The sequence below is a fragment of the Artibeus jamaicensis genome, unplaced genomic scaffold (assembly GCF_021234435.1).
Source record: "Artibeus jamaicensis isolate MK-2021 breed Jamaican fruit bat unplaced genomic scaffold, CSHL_Jam_final contig_781, whole genome shotgun sequence".
In the NCBI taxonomy this organism is placed as follows: Eukaryota; Metazoa; Chordata; class Mammalia; order Chiroptera; family Phyllostomidae; genus Artibeus; species Artibeus jamaicensis.
Genome location: NW_026521968.1, coordinates 2,967,157 through 2,985,862, shown reverse-complemented (window position 1 = coordinate 2,985,862; position 18,706 = coordinate 2,967,157). Strand labels below are relative to the sequence as shown.

Below are 18,706 nucleotides of genomic sequence, written 5' to 3'. Positions count from 1 at the left end.
CTGCCCTGGTAATCACAGACTCAAACAGTTGGCAGCACCCGGGAGTGGTAAGTGGCTGGGGCCCCCTGGCGGGGTCTTTTGGCCTGGACAGCCCTTGACGGGTCTCAGTGTGTCTGTCGGCATATTCTGACCTGGCACATTGTACATTTTAGATGCTACATGGGGCTTTGGCCTTCACCCTTTTATTTTTTTATTCAGGTGTAAACGAGTACCCTATATGTGGTTGTACATACTAATGGTTTCTTCATTGATTTAAGCAGAGGAACCTCTTTACATGATTGATGTCACCTGATAAAGTAGACTCTTAGAAGCTGTGTCTCTCTAGGGATTGGCTCCCAAAATAAACCTCTGCCCTGGCTGGGAGAGTTTCTCCCTCACCCTTCCCAGCCCAGCTCTGCTAATCACCACTCTGTCACTTCCCTTTCATTCTCCCCATTACTGCCAACCCCCTCCTGCTTTTAATTGCCTGCCCATAGCTGACAGTCATTTCAGGCTCCACCTAATCCTGCCTCCTCCAGGAGTCTGTTTGGACAGCCCCACACTGCTGGCTCCTTTATCCCACCACCAGCAGCGCTCCCTACCCTGGTCCTCGATGATTTGCCTGTTGTGTCCCATGGCTACAGCTAAATTACCTCCTCTCAGTTTGCCATCTCTCCACCACATCACATCTGATTATGCGTCTGCTTCTCTCTATTACTCTTACAGTGGGAAGGCTGGAAATGAATAAAATATTTGAGGAGTGCGCTGCACGGTACTGGGGAAATGGGACTGATTACTTGCTCCTTTATTCTAGACACTTGACTTCTAGACTTTTCCACATGATTCCAGTGCCTCATTCTGAGGTCACCCAATGCCAGATGTTTAAGTGCAAAGAACATGCTGATGTACTGGTAGCAACAACGGGGCTTCCCCAACCCCTCCAGCCTTTCTCTGAGACAAGTCCCAGTGAGATCATCACAATCACCCTTACCAGAATCTCCTGCCTTCTCTGTTCTCACAGTCAAAGTATAACATTCAGCCTCTCAAATCACAAAAACTCAAGCAAAATACGTGGTGGAATATGGAGATGTTCTGGGGACACAGGTGCAGAAAAAGGAAAGACATTGGCTCTCTTCTGTGTTCCCTCCCTCAAACCAGCCAGCAGATCTTCCAGTGTGTCCCTAAACATGATTCCTGGTGGCCTCCAGAGAGCAGCACTGACTTCCCACCCTTCTGCTGTGGCTGTGAGAGTCCTGAGGCTGAGCCCTCCACCAGCCCATTCTCAGAAAAACAGGGCAGACTGGACCCTGCAAGGTCCTCAAAAGAGAGCCGAGAAAACATGCCCCCTGCTCTGACTTACTAGTCCACATGAGGCCTAACAAGTGTTGATTATTTTTATTATTGATGCACTATGAAGTGAACTACTGACACATACTACTGTTCTTATCATTTGCCGTCACTCCACTTAAAAAGGGGGTTGCTGGGAGCTAAGAAGAGACACCATTCTCTGTCTCTCTCTCTTCCCTCCCCCCAACAAACCTTCTCCTAACATTTTTACCCATGTTACACTACTTTGACAACTTGACAGTATGGCTAATTCCCTCTAATTTGTACACGTTTGAGATGTGATGCTCTGGGTATGGCAGGTGTGGTGGGGGAAGTCTGTCACCTGAAGTATCAAATTGGTCAGAGAAGATCGGTACTCATTTAGACTGAAGAAGTAGGGAGGGGGGATATATGATAATGAAGCTCTCAGATTGGGGCCATGATAGGCAGAGAAAACCAGCACCTCAAGGGACCAGCACAGCCATACTTGGGCCCCCCAGAGGACAGGAATGGCATTGGCTCAAGGTGTTTACCAGGTGGGTCCCCATGAAGTGCTGTGATTCCTGGGCTGGGGAAGGCATAGCACCCATCTGCCACCTCTAGCACTCATGCCCACCTGCCCCCAATAATGCATGTAATTGTTCTAACTGGGACAAAGCATTTAATCCCATACATGTAAGTAGGATTTAGATTTTTATTTTTTTAATTTATTTTTTATTGATTATGCCGTTACAGTTGTTCTATTCCCCCTTCATTCCCCTCCACCCTACCCCCCCGTCCCCACCATTACCCCCCTTTAGTTTATGACCATGTGTCTCAAGTTCTTTGGATTCTATATTTCCCATACTATTCTTGCCCCCCCCATCTATTTTCCATCTACTGTCTATGCTACTTATTTTCTGTACCTTCTCCCCCCTTCTCCTCCTCCCACTCCCCTGTTGCTAATCCTCCATGTGATCTTCATTTCTATGTTTCCACTCCTGATCTAGCTGTCCTTTTAGTTTGCTTTCATTTTAGGTGTGGTTGTTAATAACTGTGAGTTTGTTGTCCTTTCACTGTTCATGTTTCTTTAACTTCTTTTTCTTAGATAAGTCCCTTTAACATTTCATATAATAAGGACTTGGTGATGATGAACTCCTTGAATTTGATCTTATCTGAGAAGAACTTTATTTGCCCTTCCATTCTAAATGAAAACTTTGCTGGATAGAGCAATCTCGGTTGTAGGTCTTTGGTTTTCATGACTTGGAATACCTCTTTCCAGCCCCTTCTTGTCTGTAAGGTCTCTTTTGAGAAATCAGCTGACAGTCTGATGGGAACTCCTTTGTAGGTGACTGTCCCCTTAGCTCTTGCTGCTTCTAGGATTCTCTCCTTCATTTTAATCTTGGCTAATGTAATGATGATGTGCCTTGGTGTGTTTCTTCTTGGGTCCAACTTCTTTGGGTCTCTCTGAGCTTCCTGGATTTCCTGGAAGTCTGTTTCCATTGCCAGATTGGGGAAATTCTCCTTTATTATTTGTTCAAATAAGTTTTCCACTGGTGGCTGTGCCTTTCCCCCTTCTGGTACCCCTATAATTCGGATGTTGGAGTGTTTAAAGATGTCCTGGAGGTTCCTAAGACTCTCCTCATTTTTTTGAATTCTTGCTTCTTCACTCTTTTCTGTTTGGCCATTATTTGCTTTCTTCTGGTTCACTCCATTGATTTGAGTCCCAGTTTCCTTTTCATCGCTATTGGTTTCCTGTGCAATTCCATTCATTTGAATTAGTTTTGCCTTCATATGTTTGTCTAATTTGTGGCTATAATCAACCAGTTCTGTGAGGATCCTGATCACCAGTGTTTTAAACTGTGCATCTGAGAGTTTTGCTATTTCTTCATCGCTTAGATTTATAGGCTCTGGGGCTTTGAGATCTTCTTGAGCCATTTTTGGTCTGTTGGCACCCGTTAAATATGAGGAGCGGAGCCTTGGACTCCCAGGTCGCTGGGTTGTGACACTGTATGTGGAGGCGGGGTCAGAGCAGGAAAATGGCGGTGCCCTCCACCACCACTTGCCACAGGGGCTGCTGGCTCTCGTCCAATCACCCACTCCCTCGCTTGTCTATCCACACACGAATGCACGACCACAGTTAACCCGCAGCCCTGCTCCCTCGCTGTTTCCCTGTGATTGCTTGATGAGTTGCCCACCAGGTCCAACCCTGCGCCTGGATTCTGCGCGCCTGAGTCCGTCTGACCGAGTTTTCCTGTGCTACCCCACTCTGCCAGCTGCTGGTTTTGCCCCTCTTACCGGTCAGGCTGAAGAATTTGTTGTTATCAGACTTCCGAAAAGTTCAATTTTCTATGTTCTGGCTGTGTTTCCTGTTGCTATTATTAGTTGTCTCTAAACTTGGTTGTGTGAGGAAGCACGGTGTCTCCACCTATGCCTCCATCTTGGCAGAAGTCATAGAAATTTTTTTTAATTGTTTCTAAAGTGAAGAAATGTATAGATTGAGTTTAAAAAAGAAGTTTACTCAGGGAGGCAACTGGAAGGATCTAAATACATACTTTTTTCCCGCATTCCATGAAAAGGACAAATATAGCCTTATTTGTGAAATGCAGGCTTTGCTGTGAAAAAAAAAAAAAAAGGAAGGAAGGTTGTGAGCTAATTCTGGACTCTTAAAAGACAGAGGGAGCTATTTGAGACCAGAGTACTAATGAGATAAAGGGTGAGTGACCCCTGACCTCAAAGAAAAAGCTGACATTTGTCAAATACTCAGTGAAATGCCCCTGTTGAAAAATGAATAGGTTTCTGGTGCAAATATAAAAACATGATAGGTTGTATTTATTATTCTCCATAGTTGTCTATTACTTCAGGTATTTTTATAGTTAAAAAATGTATTCTACAAAATAAAAGTTGTAAAATAAAAGTTCCCATTAATGCAATGGAAAACTGTAGCTGCTACCAATAAAATAATGATTTTTAATTGAGGAAGATCTGTTACGTGCTCACATGGAAAGATCACTAGGAAAAATTTTAGAGCGAAAGAAAGCAAGTTTTAGAACAGTATGTCTTACCCAGTCCTATCTGGGTGAGATACTTTTTTAAAATTTGTATGTATATGTCTTGCTGTATATATAGAATTAAATCTAGAAGAGAAAACAAATTACTCCAGGGAAGGGGAATTATTACGGGCATTCCATATGATATGAATTTTTTATGATAAGCATATATTACTTTTATAATCATAGAAAGCAGGAAATTGGTCCCCAAGCTGTTCCAGGTCAGCAGGCTGCCCAATGGGCCAGTGACTGGAGTTTCCACCTGCCTTGTCCTTGTCTGGCCTTTTTCCTGATTTGACCCTTGGATGTCTGAGTGAGGGGCTGTGACAGATGCCAGCAGTGGTGGTGATGACAAGCCCCAAACCACATTTGTTCCATGACTTCTAGCTCCTCACTGCCTCTCCAGGCTGCAGGGTGAAAGCTCTATTCTGTTATCTGCTCAGAGCAGGAGTCAGAAGTTCTTGTCGGTGTGAATGCAGAGAACTGGGCTGGAAACTTCCTGATAACACTCAAATTCCTTCATAAGAGCCAGGTCTGCGGTCGGGCCAGATGAGCGATTCAGCCCCAGCACATCTTACAAAGTGTAGTTGGATAATAAACCAGATGGAATTGAGTGATTAAGAACCATAAAGTACATACAAAGATGTCATTATAGTCCCGTCTGGTCTGAGAACCCCTCTCCCCAAGCTAAGGTACCTGTCCTGCTCCAAAGTCCATGGGGGCTGCCAAGGAAGCAGCTCTGCATGTGTGAGCCAATGCAGATTTCCAAAATAGACACAGAGATAGGAGGAATTGAAAGAAAATGTAAATACTAGACAAATAAAGATGATCCTGACTTTTCTGAGACACATTTATGGCTCTTAAGAACAGATATGCATTAGTCGAATGGGGCTTTAGGACACCCTGGTGACATTAGCTAAATCTGACATTCAGGAATTTAGACTTGGTAGCTGTCTTACTAGCTTATCCTGTTAGCAGAGTCTGCTAAACATTTTGTGCTGTGTGTTCTGCTTTGTACTGATGCACATGACACACTATCATTTCAGTTCTTCTCTCATTGTGAGGCTGAGGGAGATGGGCATCCGCCCAGGGCTTGCTCCTTTGGCCTCAGTCTGCATCCCTTTTCCGTCTTTCCTCTTCCCTGATTTGGTTTCAGAAAGATACAGGTTCACAAAGAAAATGTTCAGGAATGGATAAACCTGAAAATAAAGTTTAACAAGTAATGTAACTCATTCTTCCCTGCTAAATGCTACTTTTAAAAACCCAAGTTCCCATAAGGAGTAAATAGATAAGAAATTAAACCATTTAAAATTCATTTTCACTCTTCCCTTGAACTGGGTACAGAACAAGGAGCTAATCCTGATGGGGAGAGGAGTGACCCGTTGAAGCATTTGATGTGCCTAAACCACTGACCCAGGTTTGGATTTCACCCCTCAGGTAACCAGGTGACTTTCTCCAAGTCCTCAGATGCATTTGCCTTCGAGGAAGATAGCAGCAGCGATGGACTTTCTCCAGATCATACTCGAAGCGAAGACCCCCAGGGGCCAGCAAGATCTCCCCCAGACACTAAAGCTACAGAGACCTCTTTGACAGGTCCTCCGGGCACAATCCAGGTAAACCAGCCACACCTCAGCCTGTCATCTCTTCAGTCTTAAAATCAACAGTTTTGAGTTGAAACCCAGAAATCTCTCTTGATAGCCTATTACCTCGGTGCCTCTCCTCACACTTTTGGGTCCATGGTTCTGTGTGTAGTGGCAACTACCTCCATAAAGCCCTGAGGGAGAATCCCAGGACCATCCCCCTTGACTTAATTTATGAGCATCTACTCTGCCAAGTAGATACCTTTTATCTCTATTTTTACAGGGAAAATAAACATGAGGTTTACTGAGATTAGATGCCCTACCAACCATGTCCTGAACAGAATGTGCCCAAGCAGGGCTGGTTTCCCAGCCTTTCCACACAGGGAACAGTCACTAGAGGTGCTGGGCCACAGGACGGAGGCCCATGCAGGTCCTGCTGTGAACAGGTTCCTACCTGCCAAACTGCTGCAAGGTCCAATTCCAGCTCCAAACCCAGCACAGCACTCACCTCTTTCTGGAGAGAAACTCTTAAAATGTGAAGAAGGTATATTGAAAATATTGTGAAATGCACATTTATAAAGAACCATGATGATTACTAACAGCAGCCACAGCAGTTCAGAGCTCACTGTGTGCCAGGGTCAGCACTAGCCAGTTCATATGCATTTTCTATTGGCTACCACAGACCCCCAGGTGGAGTAAGGCCCCTCCACAAGGCTTTGGAGCTGTGTGTTATACAGGACACTGCTGTGCCCCTGGTCCTTGGAGCTGCCCCTCTAGAAGCCAGCAGGCCTACTGGCATTTTCCTCAGCCGGCACACTGGTACTCATGGAGCCCTAGGAGCAGGTGTTGGGGTGCCTGCACATGAGGGGCAGGACACCCACTAGTGTGGCTGTGAGATGGGGGTCTTCCAGCCCTGGTTCTAGGGCACACCTACTCTGGAGAGAAGCCTCCAAACCTTCAGTCCCTGCCCTTTAGCCAGAGTTCACTCCTCCAAGCCTCACAGGAATTATTGGATGAACTGAAATTAGACATTACATCTGAAAATATTTTTTACACCATAAAGCACCATACAGTTAACAGGGACAGTTTGGTAATTATCATCCAGGGCCCTGTTTCCTGAAATGGTGCCACTTACTGGTCATTGTCACACCCTGCTTTCCTCCATGGGGGCAAAGCTGAGGCTGCCAGGGAGAAAATGTGGAAAGGGAAGAACAGGGAGACATAAAAAGCAGAGCCAAAATATGCAGCATCTACTGTGCAGGAGCTGGTAATCAAAGCGCTTGTCCTTCCCCTGCCTGCCTCAGCCGTCTCCACAGCCAACCTCTTTGATAACATCAAAGAGTCACTCAGACCATTTGTACTGTTGTTCTGACAGCAAATTCCTCAGCCTCTGATATAGGAACAGTTTGAGGAAAAGACAAGTACTTTTCCGCTAAACTCCAGAGAAGGGAGGAAGGGAACACTGAGTAAAGCTAGGCAAAAGGCAAGGATCATTTTGTTCTTTTGGCTGAAACCTCACATGACAAGTGGAGACACTGAGGCTCTGCAGGAATGGGTCCTGCAGACCTTTGCTTGCAGGCGCCAGGGCTCAGGGAAGGGCTGTGCAGTCCCAGGGGGAGATCCTGAGCAGCCCCTGCCCCTTTTGTCAACGTCACAGCATAGGAATGAAGGAAAATGGGAGAAAAGATTATTACATTTCCTTCCAAGTCTTCTGCTTACAGAAACATGCCTGTCACAAAGGTTTGTCCTGACACTACATGCAGACACACATGCATGTATACAAGTGTGAGCATGTGCACATGAACACACACAAACACACATGCACAGAGGCACACACCATATACATACAGAGACACCCTACAGACCCACACACATGCACAGAACATATCGCGTATCCATACATAGATACATGTACACATATTTCCTGCATGTATACATGCACATGAATATATACATGCACACTACACAGGCACATGCAGCTATATACAGAACACACACATGTTGACAGAGATGCACGTGCACACACATTTTTTTCTCCATCTGCAAACACCCTGTCATCTACTTGTCCCACTTTCCTCACTGCTCTTACACCCACCCCTCCCTCTCCCTTTCTTTTAATCCCATTACCAAGTCCAACAGGTGGACCTTGTCGCAGACAGGAGGAACTCTCACACAGGGTGACAGACATTCCAGTTCGCCAAGAATAGGCCAGTTCTGTACCTGTGTTATGGTCACGATTACTAATAATGACCCCTTTCTCTCCTCAGAATGTCCTCGAATGGTTGACAAGTTGTATACGTGACTCCTTCCCCTGGAAGAAGTAGTCTTCTATATACTTGGATATAAAGATAGGATTAAAACCGTAGAACTGTGTGTGTGTGTGTGTGTGTGTGTGTGTTTGGGGGGGGGTCTCTGCTCTAACATTTCTCTGTCACACAATTGTTACTCTTATATCCTAATAATGCTAAAATTTGGATTTCAGGATCTCACTTCTGGCTCAGAAAATGACAGGAATGACTCGGTCTCACAGCCCAGCAACCAGTCAGATGAAGGGAAGCAGGGGCTTGGGCCCCTCAGCACCCCAAACCCTGTGCATGCTGCTGTCAAGGTATGGATGGACCAGCCTCCTAGCCCTGCCTGAGAGTTCGCTCACTGAGCCGGCTCTGAACAGGTGATGAGTCAGGTCTGGCAACACAAGGGGAGTCACTCTGACCCATGAATAGCTTAGTCCACTAGGAACATCACATGACAAGAGTTTATCCATGGGCCACCAGTGAGTATGGATGAAGATCCTATTACTTATGCAGCATCACATGGGTCTTCTCTGCAGAGGAGAAATCTATGTGTTTGCATTCCTTTGGAATCACAGCTCAGCTAGTATGTTCCTGACTAAAAACACTTCATAAGCTCATCCTGAAGATGGACAAAGCTGATTGTATGCACACAGAATTTGTGAGGACCGTGAAATCAGTGTAGGGGAGCTGACTTATGCAGAGGAGGCAGACCTGAAGGCCTTGCACAGGTAAGACCTGTGTCATCCAAGCCAGTCTCCATACAGATAAAGGCAGGGATTTTATTCACAGGGGACACATAACTGCAAGCATTATAGCATATTTTTGGTTTAAGTTTCTCATTACTATATTTAATAGTTCACAGAGTGTTCTCTCCTCAATTAACTCTATGGTAGTCATTAGCCTTCTCCATATTTTACCTCATAGAATTTCTCATTGGCATGTCTCCTCACCCCTAATACCACCACTTACAGAGTACTGAAATAACTCTTAGGAAATATTTTTTAAGTGATTGTAAAGTGAGTAAGAATCATGGTTGTAGTAACAGCCCCATAGTCCCCTCCATAGCACACACAGAAGTGGCCGGCAGGTCTTTCGGCTGCCCAGTAGAGGGCCCCCACCAAACTGCAGCAGCTTAAACCCAGCTTACAATTCACACAGCTCAATAGCTTTGAAATTATGTGACTACTGATGACATTTATTGATTGCAGGGGGGGAAGACGGAATGATTCACATTATTTCCAATGTTGTGCACAAAGAAATTTTATTAACACTTCTACCATAGTATTAAAATTTCATGATTCATATTAGCGAAGCCTTCAGCCTCAGTGTAGTAAGAAAATGTGATCATTGCCCTCAGGAAGGACAGGTCAGCTTTAATGAAGAGCAGGATTGGCTGTTCACGTTTCTGATTGCTCAATGCCTGCGAACTCTCAGTTATCCAATATTCATCATCTCCAAATTAGGAGGATACTACTAGCGGGCTTCTCAAGGAAGGAAGCAATCGAGCTGGGGAAAACCACCCTGCCGTGGTGACTTTGGAAGATTCACGTGAGGCCAATGATGAAATGAAGAGGAGGGCTCTGAAAACTGTAGCATCTCTTCTGTAGTCAGTGCACATCAAAGCTGCATAACGCAGGACTCCTGCCCTCAAGGAGCCTACAGTCCAGTGGTGTATCGCAGCCCCTCAGTGTTTTTAGAAAGTAAGAAAAACATGCCCCAAAGGACTTGACATTTCTCCAAAGGCAAAGAAATTGCCAATAATCACATAAAAAGGTGTTCAGTGTCATTAGTTATCAGGAAAATGCAAACCAAAACCACAACAAAATACCACATCACACCCACCAGAATGGCTATAGTAAAAAAAAAAAAAGAAAGAAAAGAAAATGGCCAGTGCTGACAGTGCAGAGGGGGGAACTCCCCTACACTGCTGGCGGAAATGTAGAATGGTGCAGCCACCCTGGAGCATGGTAGTAGTTCCTCAGTAAATCCAGTGCAGAATTACTGTGTGACCCAGTTTCCGCTCCTGGGTATGTGCTCATGAGAACTTAAAACAGGTGTTCAAACAAAAACTTGGGTGCGAATATTCATAGCAACACAATTCACAATAGTCAAAAGTTGAGACTAACTCAAATGTCCACCAGCTGAAGGATGGGTAACCACGTGGCCTATTCAGCTATAAAGAGAAATGAGTAGTGATACATGATATACCAAAATGAACCTTGAAAATAGTGTGCTGAGTGAAAAACGCCCAACACAAAAGGCCACATAGTATGTGATTCCATTTCTATGAAATGTCCTGAACAGCCAAAGCCGCAAAGACAGAAAGTAGTTAGGGGTTTCCAGATACTTCAGGGAGCAGGGAATTAGGAGTGACTGCTCAGGGGATACAGGGTTTCCTTTGGGGGTGATGGGAGTGTTCTGGAACACTTACACAACATTGTGAATATACTAAAATGCCACTGATTTGTGTAATTTTAAAATGGTTACTGTGGTAATTTTATGCTACTTGTATTTTACCACAATATAGAAGGAAGTTCCCCTCCCCAGGCAGTCACAGTGCCCCCACAGGCCAGCAGCCTAGGAAGCAGGATTTCAGGCCCCTTCACTCAGTTATTAGGCAGGCCTTGAAATGGATATGCTGCATGAGGCCTGCAGGTGACAGACAGAACTGGGAGTTAGGAAAAGCTTCCCAGATGAGCTGAGGTTTGAGCTGGACTCAAAAGGCTGAGCTGGAGCCAGACAGCAAGTGGAAGCAGGAGCTGCACACAGTGGAAATTTGCAGGGAGAAGAGACAGGAGGGGTGGGCTGTTAGAGAGGGGAGGTAGATTAGGATGTTTGGTGAACAGTCTGCTTTGGCAGACTGGAGTGTGCAGCTTCGCCTTGCAGAGCAGAAGGCAGCTTGGCTGCTGTGCAGCATGGCAGCCCCAGTGTGTCTGTGCAGCTTACAATGGGAACACCTTTGAGATGACAGGCCACATGGTTCCCTGTCCCATTACTCTAACCTGCTTTACACATTTACGCCCAGGTCTTAAGCCACTGGACTTTGGATGCACCTCTGCTTTAAAAAGATGAACGTTCTCTCCTTATATTGGCTGTGCAGTTCTGGGTAGGAAACAGGAAAACAAATCTGCAACCTTACTATCCTCTGGTCTCAGAAAGAGGGGAAACTACACAAGTATATGAATTCAGAGTTCCAGGTGTTCGGTAGACTTTGCCCTCACTATGCAGAGAAAATGGTCTGATTTTAGTATTTTGGGGATGGCTCAGTCCTTGTGCTAAGGCAACATGGAGGGTAAATCCTTTAGCGAGGCCCAGGGCTGCAGCTCCCCAGGACAAGGCAAGTCCTAGCATGAGTTAGAAACAGAAGCTGAGCTGGTGCAAAGCTGGCATAGGTGAGACTGCAGGGCCTGCAGAAACTCTCCCAGGTGCAGAAGTCGGACTCATTAACTAAAATGTTCTTCAATTAATGAGCAGGGAGAAGTACATGTGCTCGCTATTCATTAGCCTCCAAGAAGCAGCCTCCTTGAGAAAAACACAAAAGAGGCTTTGGTTGTGGGATATGCTGAGTCAGAGAAAAGCCTGTGGTCAGCCTTTGGAGAGGTCACATTCAGATGTGTATTTTGTGGTTAAAATGGGGATGCTGCCCAGTCAGAACACAACTGCCAGCTATTCAGGAGCCCCCTCTTCTGGCCACTGCTGGTACCTCCAGTTTTTTCCCAAAGTCTCCAGTCTTTCCCTCCACTTTCCCTCCAGTTTTTCCCCAAAGTCTCCAGTCTTTTGTCCTGACATCCATGTTCTTCATTTCAACCATCTGGAATACAGTCAAGGTTTGAAACTTTGTATTTTTCAACTGGTCACGGCATGGACCTTTTGATTCCTAACATTTGTTGGAGACCTTTTGACTTTAGAAGCAGGTTATAGATGTAATCACACTGTCCTCTGAGACCTATTATTATTATTTCAATGTTATCTAATACTGCTCTTATCTTAGAGATAGAAAGTAGAGAATGTTTTCCCCAACTTGCAGGTGAGGTAACTAAGATGTAGTAATGTAATTGTACCACATTCAGAAATTTCCCTCAGCTTCTTAGCCTGTACCCTTCACTTCTTTCAATGTGTCCAAATCATGCTCCACAAAGGATAATTTCCGGAAAGGCCCTGGTGTGTGGTAAACCCTTCCTGTAGTGAGTACAGTGTCATTCATTCAGAAGGTATCACTTCCTGATTTTATATCAGGGTTTGGGAGTGGAGTGAAACATTCTATCTTACTTTTCAGCCTGAACCAACAAAGTGTCTCATTCTGCATTTTCAAAGACGAGGTTAATGTCATCTAAGTTTATGTTATATCTAAGTCAATTTACTAAGTGCTTAACTAACTGTGATTACATGTGTACCTATGAAAGAACCTTCTTACAAGTCAATCCCAGGATCAGAATGCATCCTTTATTAGGCCATCAGCTGGCTAGAGGTAAGGAAAGTGTTCTTTCTCACTGGAACCCAGACTTAATCTCACTCTACTCGAGGAAGAAAATACTCCAGGAGCCACTTCTGAGATTCCAGACTCCCCCCTAAGGGGTGTCCTCTCAGCGTATTACACTTGTGATGGGTTTGTTTAGGAGATGGCTTGATGTCCTAGAGATTGCACATCGTGCCTTTGCTGTTCTATATTTCTGAGATTCAAGAACATCGGTCCAACCAGACCTCCTCGCAGTATACCCATAGTGCCAATCATTCCCACCTGAAGCACATCCATGTCTTTACCCTTTTGCAGTCCAAGTCCTTGAGTGACAGTAAGAACCGCCACAAAAAGCCCAAGGACCCCAAGCCAAAGGTGAAGAAGCTGAAGTACCACCAGTACATTCCCCCAGACCAGAAGGCAGAGAAGTCTCCTCCGCCCATGGACTCGGCCTATGCTCGGCTGCTCCAGCAGCAGCAGCTCTTCCTGCAGCTCCAGATCCTCAGCCAGCAGCAGCAGCAGCGGCTCAGTTACCCTGGGGTTCACCACGCACAACTCAAGTGAGTCAGGAGGGTGAGGGTTGGGAGCTGCTCGCAGAGGGCTTCTGCCCATCTGAGGCATCATGGGCCAGTGCCTTGAGATCCAGAGAGTCCCATAGTGCATCATGTCCTCCTCTGGTATGTGTAGGATATGACTATTCAGAAACCACGCACACCTTTTCAGGAACCTAAGGTCAAGAGGAAGCAAGTAAGTCAATGCCCCTGAATCAGAAGCCTGCTTGGGAAAAGGGGAGGTATGAGCACCTGCAGACTGAACTGTGGAACAGAGAGGAGAAACCATTGAAGAGTGTATGCTGGAACTGTGAGCAATTCCAACACAGGTTACATTCCTTAAATCAGTTCAGCACTTGTATTTTAGGAAGCCACAGGGCTGCGTGACTGAATGACAACCTCAAAGACTGACTTCCTTTTATTCTTGTATTATAATGTTGTACACCTGAAATTTATATAATGTTATTAATCAATCTTACCTTAATGGATTTAATTTTTAAATATACAAACTCAAAGAAAATACATAAAATGTTAATAATAGTTATCTCTAGCTAGTGACATTATGAATATTTTTTCACTACTTAAAATCTTTTCCTTTCTTCCACAAATTTTCTAAAATAAAGATGTATTACTTATATACTGAGAAAAAAAGAAGACTGACTCCTGAGCCCCAGGGTGTGACCTCCACACCAGGTCACCTTTTCAATAGTCAGTCTCCTCCACTCTAAGGCTGGGAGGTGGGTTTCAGCTGTCTCTTGGTTCAGCGTCAGGTGAGGTAGGTGATTATGCTGAGGACAGTCTCCCAGGCATGCTTCTGCCTCCATGGGACAGTGCACCTGCTAAGTCATACATGAATCTGCCTCGCCCACATGCCAGAGTTTCCACCACCACCTCCTGTCTCCCCCAAGCTCAGCTTTAGTCTCTTTTGCCACCTGCCATCTCACCTGCTGGGGTTTTCCTCACCTTGCCTTTTCTGCTGACTTATTGCTTTCCTGATCCTGGTAGACAATTAACCAGTGATCTGATCTAAATACAGCACCTCCCTAAAGGTCCTGGTCACCCAATTCCATTGTGTGGGGGAGGTTTCCCTCACATCACCAAGTGATTCTCCACCATCAGCTGGGTGTCCAACAATTCAACTTAATTTTCTCACTAGCTCCCTGGAAATAATATAAAGTTCCACAGGTTAAGGGCTCAGTTCCACAAGACTGCCACCCTCACCCCCTTAAGATGCCAATTGCAAGTCCAGAAGTTGTCACCTGGGCTTATGGTCAACCAGCTATAGATCAGAGGTTCCCACAACCTCCTCCTTGGATTTGATTAGCTTGCTAGAGAGGCTCATAGAACTCAGAGAAACATTTTACTTACCAGATTACTGGTTTGTTATGAAAGGACATAACTGAGGAAACAGCCAGATGGAAGAGACGCACAGGGCAAGGTAGGATGAAAGGGTGTGGAGCTTCCACCCCTTCTCCAAGCCAGCCACTCTCCCAGTACCTCCATGTGTTCATCAACCCAGAAACTTTCTGACTCCCAAGCTTTTGGGTTTTTACAGAAGCTTAACAACAAAGTCACAACTGATTAAATCATTGGTCATTGGCGAATTCAATCTCCAGTTCCTCTCCTCCACCTGGAGGTCAGGGGGGAGGGAAGAAAAGCTTTAACCCTCTAACTGCATGACAGATTCTCTTGGCAACCAGCATCCCTCCTCAGATAGAGTCCAAAAGTCGCCTCATTAACATGACAAAAGATGATTTGCACTTACTACTTAAGACATTTCAAGGGTTTTAAGAGTTGTAAACCAGAAACCATATGAATACCAAATATATATGGTTATTTCTTATAACCATAATATCATAATATCACAGCCACAGGTCTAGATTTGACTGTTGCAGACCGCTCTGCCTGGTTTTAGGAATTGTATCTCTACCCCTTGTGGCTAAGGGCGAGGGACAACCTTTGGAGTGCCAGCCACGGGAGACAAAGCTTGTCTCTGGTAGCAAATGCTGCCTCAGTTCCTCTCCCTGCCACCAAAGCTTGGTTGGAAGTCAATGATGGGTAAGGCCCCTCACAGCTGGGGGCAACCTAAGCCAGACTGAATTACATGGGAGGCCTTCATGGAAGGACTGGGGGGGCAGCTACAACAAACAGCAATGGACTCTCGCCCACCCCCTCCCCAGCTTTGACAAAGCCTAAGTCCCCATGTCCTCTGGGAGAAGCACTTCCTGGCTCTAATCCCCTTAAGCCTGAATACCTGTTGGGGAGAGGTGCAGCTCCTTGCCTTGCTAGAGCATGTCCTGGGGAAAAATCTGGCATCACAAAGACTTGCTGATAAACCTGTGAAATCTGCTCTGCTAAGAGTGCTTTCATTCATATGATAAGGGTCCGAGAGGAAATGAGTATGTTTCCCAAAGTTTCTGCAACTCTGTTGCCCTCAGACTCTGAAGCCCTCAGATTTCTTTGAAATGTTATCTACTGTTTGATCCTTGCCCCCCATTCCTGTGTATTACAACCCAATAAAAACCCTGGAGCAGGGGGCTCGGGGCCTTTTTCTCCTCAGAGAAACTGGCCGCTGTTGGCCTTTGTCTCCCCTGAGAAACTGGCCATAGCCCACTTCTCCTCCACCAAGCAGATCACGTCATGTCTTGGCCATATTCACTAGTGTCCGTGGCACACGGGGGGACTCACGGAGAAGTCGCCCCCACATTTGACTATATTTTAAGTGCCTCTTTTTTGTTTGTTTTTCAGGGAACCAAATGAACAGATGGTCAGAAATCCAAACTCTTCTTCAACACCACTAAGCAATACCCCTTTGTCTCCTGTCAAAAACAGTTTTTCTGGACAAACTGGGGTCTCGTCTCTCAAACCAGGCCCACTCCCATCAAACCTAGATGATCTGAAGGTATAAAATTTGGCATGATTTTCTTCTTTTTTCTTTTTTAACAAATACCTCAGTACATTGTCAATAACATTTTGACCAACTGATTTCTTGTACAGAAGAGCAATTTGGAGAAGCACCAGGGAGGGACTCAAGGAGGTGAGAGTGTTAACTGCCAGGGTTGAAGGCCCATCTCAGCACAAGGTTGGCCATGCAACCTTGGGCTAATTTTTTAATTCTATTGAATCTCAGAATCCTCATTTGCATAAGTGACTGATTGTGAAAATCAAATGCAATCGTATATACATGACACAACCTAACCCAGAGAACAGCTGAGGGGCTGACATGAGCTCTCAGCCAGAGGTTAGTTCCTTGGTGACTTTTCACCAAGATGATGAAATGACAAAATAAGAACCATGTGGAGGGCTTTTCATAAATCTAAGCATGTTCAACAGATTTGACTAATCTTTATTCAAAGTAGTTATTTTTCTCTCAGTGTTTTAATGCTAAAAGATACTTTCCAGTAGGAAATGATGAGAGTACATGAAAGCTGAGTGTTTCTTAAAGAGTTGTGTTTCTTTTTATTAAAAGAAATATCATTAAGTAAGAATTTAGTCTTTATTTATCAAGATAAAGTGTTGGTAACTCTGTGTCCATTATATGACTTAACACACTGCACTATTTTAGGAAATCCCCCAAACTGAAACCTTCTGAAATGTGCTAGTGATTTGCTCTGGCTCACAGAGCACATGAACCTCAGGTTATTGAAATGACCCTGAGCTTTGAGTTGAACCCAGTACACTTTGGAGCGATCCTCAGGATTGCATGTGCATTCATCCACTATTAACGGAAGAACTGGAAACTATGAATGCAGTGCCTTCAGCTTCTCCAATGTGTGAGCACCCATGCTCCCTGCAATGCCTCACTCCATTTTCAACGATTACACCTGTTTACTTGGCTTCCGCCTCATCGACTATTCTCCCCCAACAAAGGATCTTTTCATCATTTCCAAAAACCTAAATTCATAAAAGTCCCCATGGTCTTCACTGTGCCAGTGCGACAGCGCTTTCTCAGCCCTCACTGGCCACTCTCATTCCGATTCTCAGTCATTATCTCCTTTGGGGGGAGGTACGATGAGATTGTTTCAAAGGAACGATCCATAAAGGAAATTCTATGGCTGTCAAGTGCCAACACCAGGAAATAAAATGTATCTTGGTTCCTCTATTCCTTCCACTTGAGTACAAGAGCTTAGGTTTAAATTTGGCACCCATAGCCTGGAAGAGGGTGCCAAGCATATGATAATACTCTCCGGAGTGGCAGGTTACTACCTTCTACTCCCCAGATCATGAATCCATAGAGGTTAAAAGCAGGCTCTCTCACCTTGAAAATAATATTACACTAAGTGAAATAAGCCAGACACAAAGAGACAATTATTGAATGAGTCTACTTATATGAGGTACCTAGAGCAGTCAAATTTAGAGACACAGAAATTGGTGGCGGTTACCAGAGGTGGGTGAGGTGAGAATGGGGAGTTAGTGTTTAATGGGGAGAGAGGTTCAGTTTGAGATCATGAAAAGGTTCTGGAGGTGGATGATGGTGATTTTTGCCCAACACTAAACTGTACATTGAAAAGTGATTAAGTGGTAAATTTCATGTTATATGTCCTTACCACAATAAAAAAGATTTCTTTTTAAAGTAGTCTACCTCTGGGTAGGAACCTGGGTCAGGTAGAACTGGAGATGCCTTGGTCCCAGAACAAACATAGTCAGGTGTGACATGCCAGCTATCAGAACCCCCGGCATGGTGTCCACAGGGTCATCGGCTGGTTGTAGCCATAATAATTAGCATAGGTACTAGGAGATGATGATGATGGTGGTGGCAACTACCATTTTTAATATTAACTATCAATCATCCATTTTACTTAGATTTGTTTTAATTTTTATGCTGCAAGACAAGTTTTAAATGTGAATATAAAACTGCAAATCTTAAAGAGGTTCAATAATATGCAAGTTAACCAGTTAATAAATGACAAACCTGGAACTTGAACTTACATGACTGATTTCAAAGACTTTGCTACTTCAGAGGGAGGGACAGACAGAAGAAACCTTAACTGGACTTCACCACTGGTATGTGGGAGAGGGTGGAGGAAAAAAACCTTCATCCAGTGCACCTGGCAGGGTTACACCAGCAGCAAAAATTGGGAGGGTAGCTTGAGGAGCTGATCTGAAGGGGTGTTGGCAAGTTCATACAGTCTGGGAAAGTTGAGTTGCAGGTACCAGCAGGACAATGTAGAGAAAAAGTTATCCGCTTTCCATGAGTTTGTTAGTTTCTCACTAAACACTTATAAGCAGTAATATTCCAGTCTGTCTTTTTGTCTTTATTTTATAACTTGAGCTGCAATATTTAATAATGTAGTTTAACTTATTCAGTGCCAGAACAGATTCTAAAAATAAATACAGAATTTGTTAATTTAAGTAATTCAAAATTTAAACAATGAGTTGCCATTTTGTACTTTTTCAAGCCAAATCTAAAAGAAAATAATAAAAATAATGATAGCAAGACTGGGGTAAGGGAGGAGAGCACATTTATGGCTCGTGGCAGTGTAAGTTGTTG

At 44.6% G+C, this 18,706-nt stretch overlaps 1 protein-coding gene across 5 annotated transcripts in view; it reads left to right on the top strand.

Moving 5' to 3' along the window:
• The window catches only part of MYOCD (myocardin), a 101,824-nt gene that overhangs the window by 67,962 nt on the left and 15,156 nt on the right, over nt 1-18,706 (top strand). For all 5 annotated transcript variants that reach the window (XM_053672707.1, XM_053672706.1, XM_053672705.1 and 2 more), the window contains 4 exons: nt 5,772-5,947; nt 8,397-8,522; nt 12,980-13,224; nt 15,964-16,117. In XM_053672707.1, coding sequence (XP_053528682.1) covers nt 5,772-5,947; nt 8,397-8,522; nt 12,980-13,224; nt 15,964-16,117 — 701 coding nt within the window. The remainder of the gene's footprint in view (nt 1-5,771; nt 5,948-8,396; nt 8,523-12,979; nt 13,225-15,963; nt 16,118-18,706) is intronic.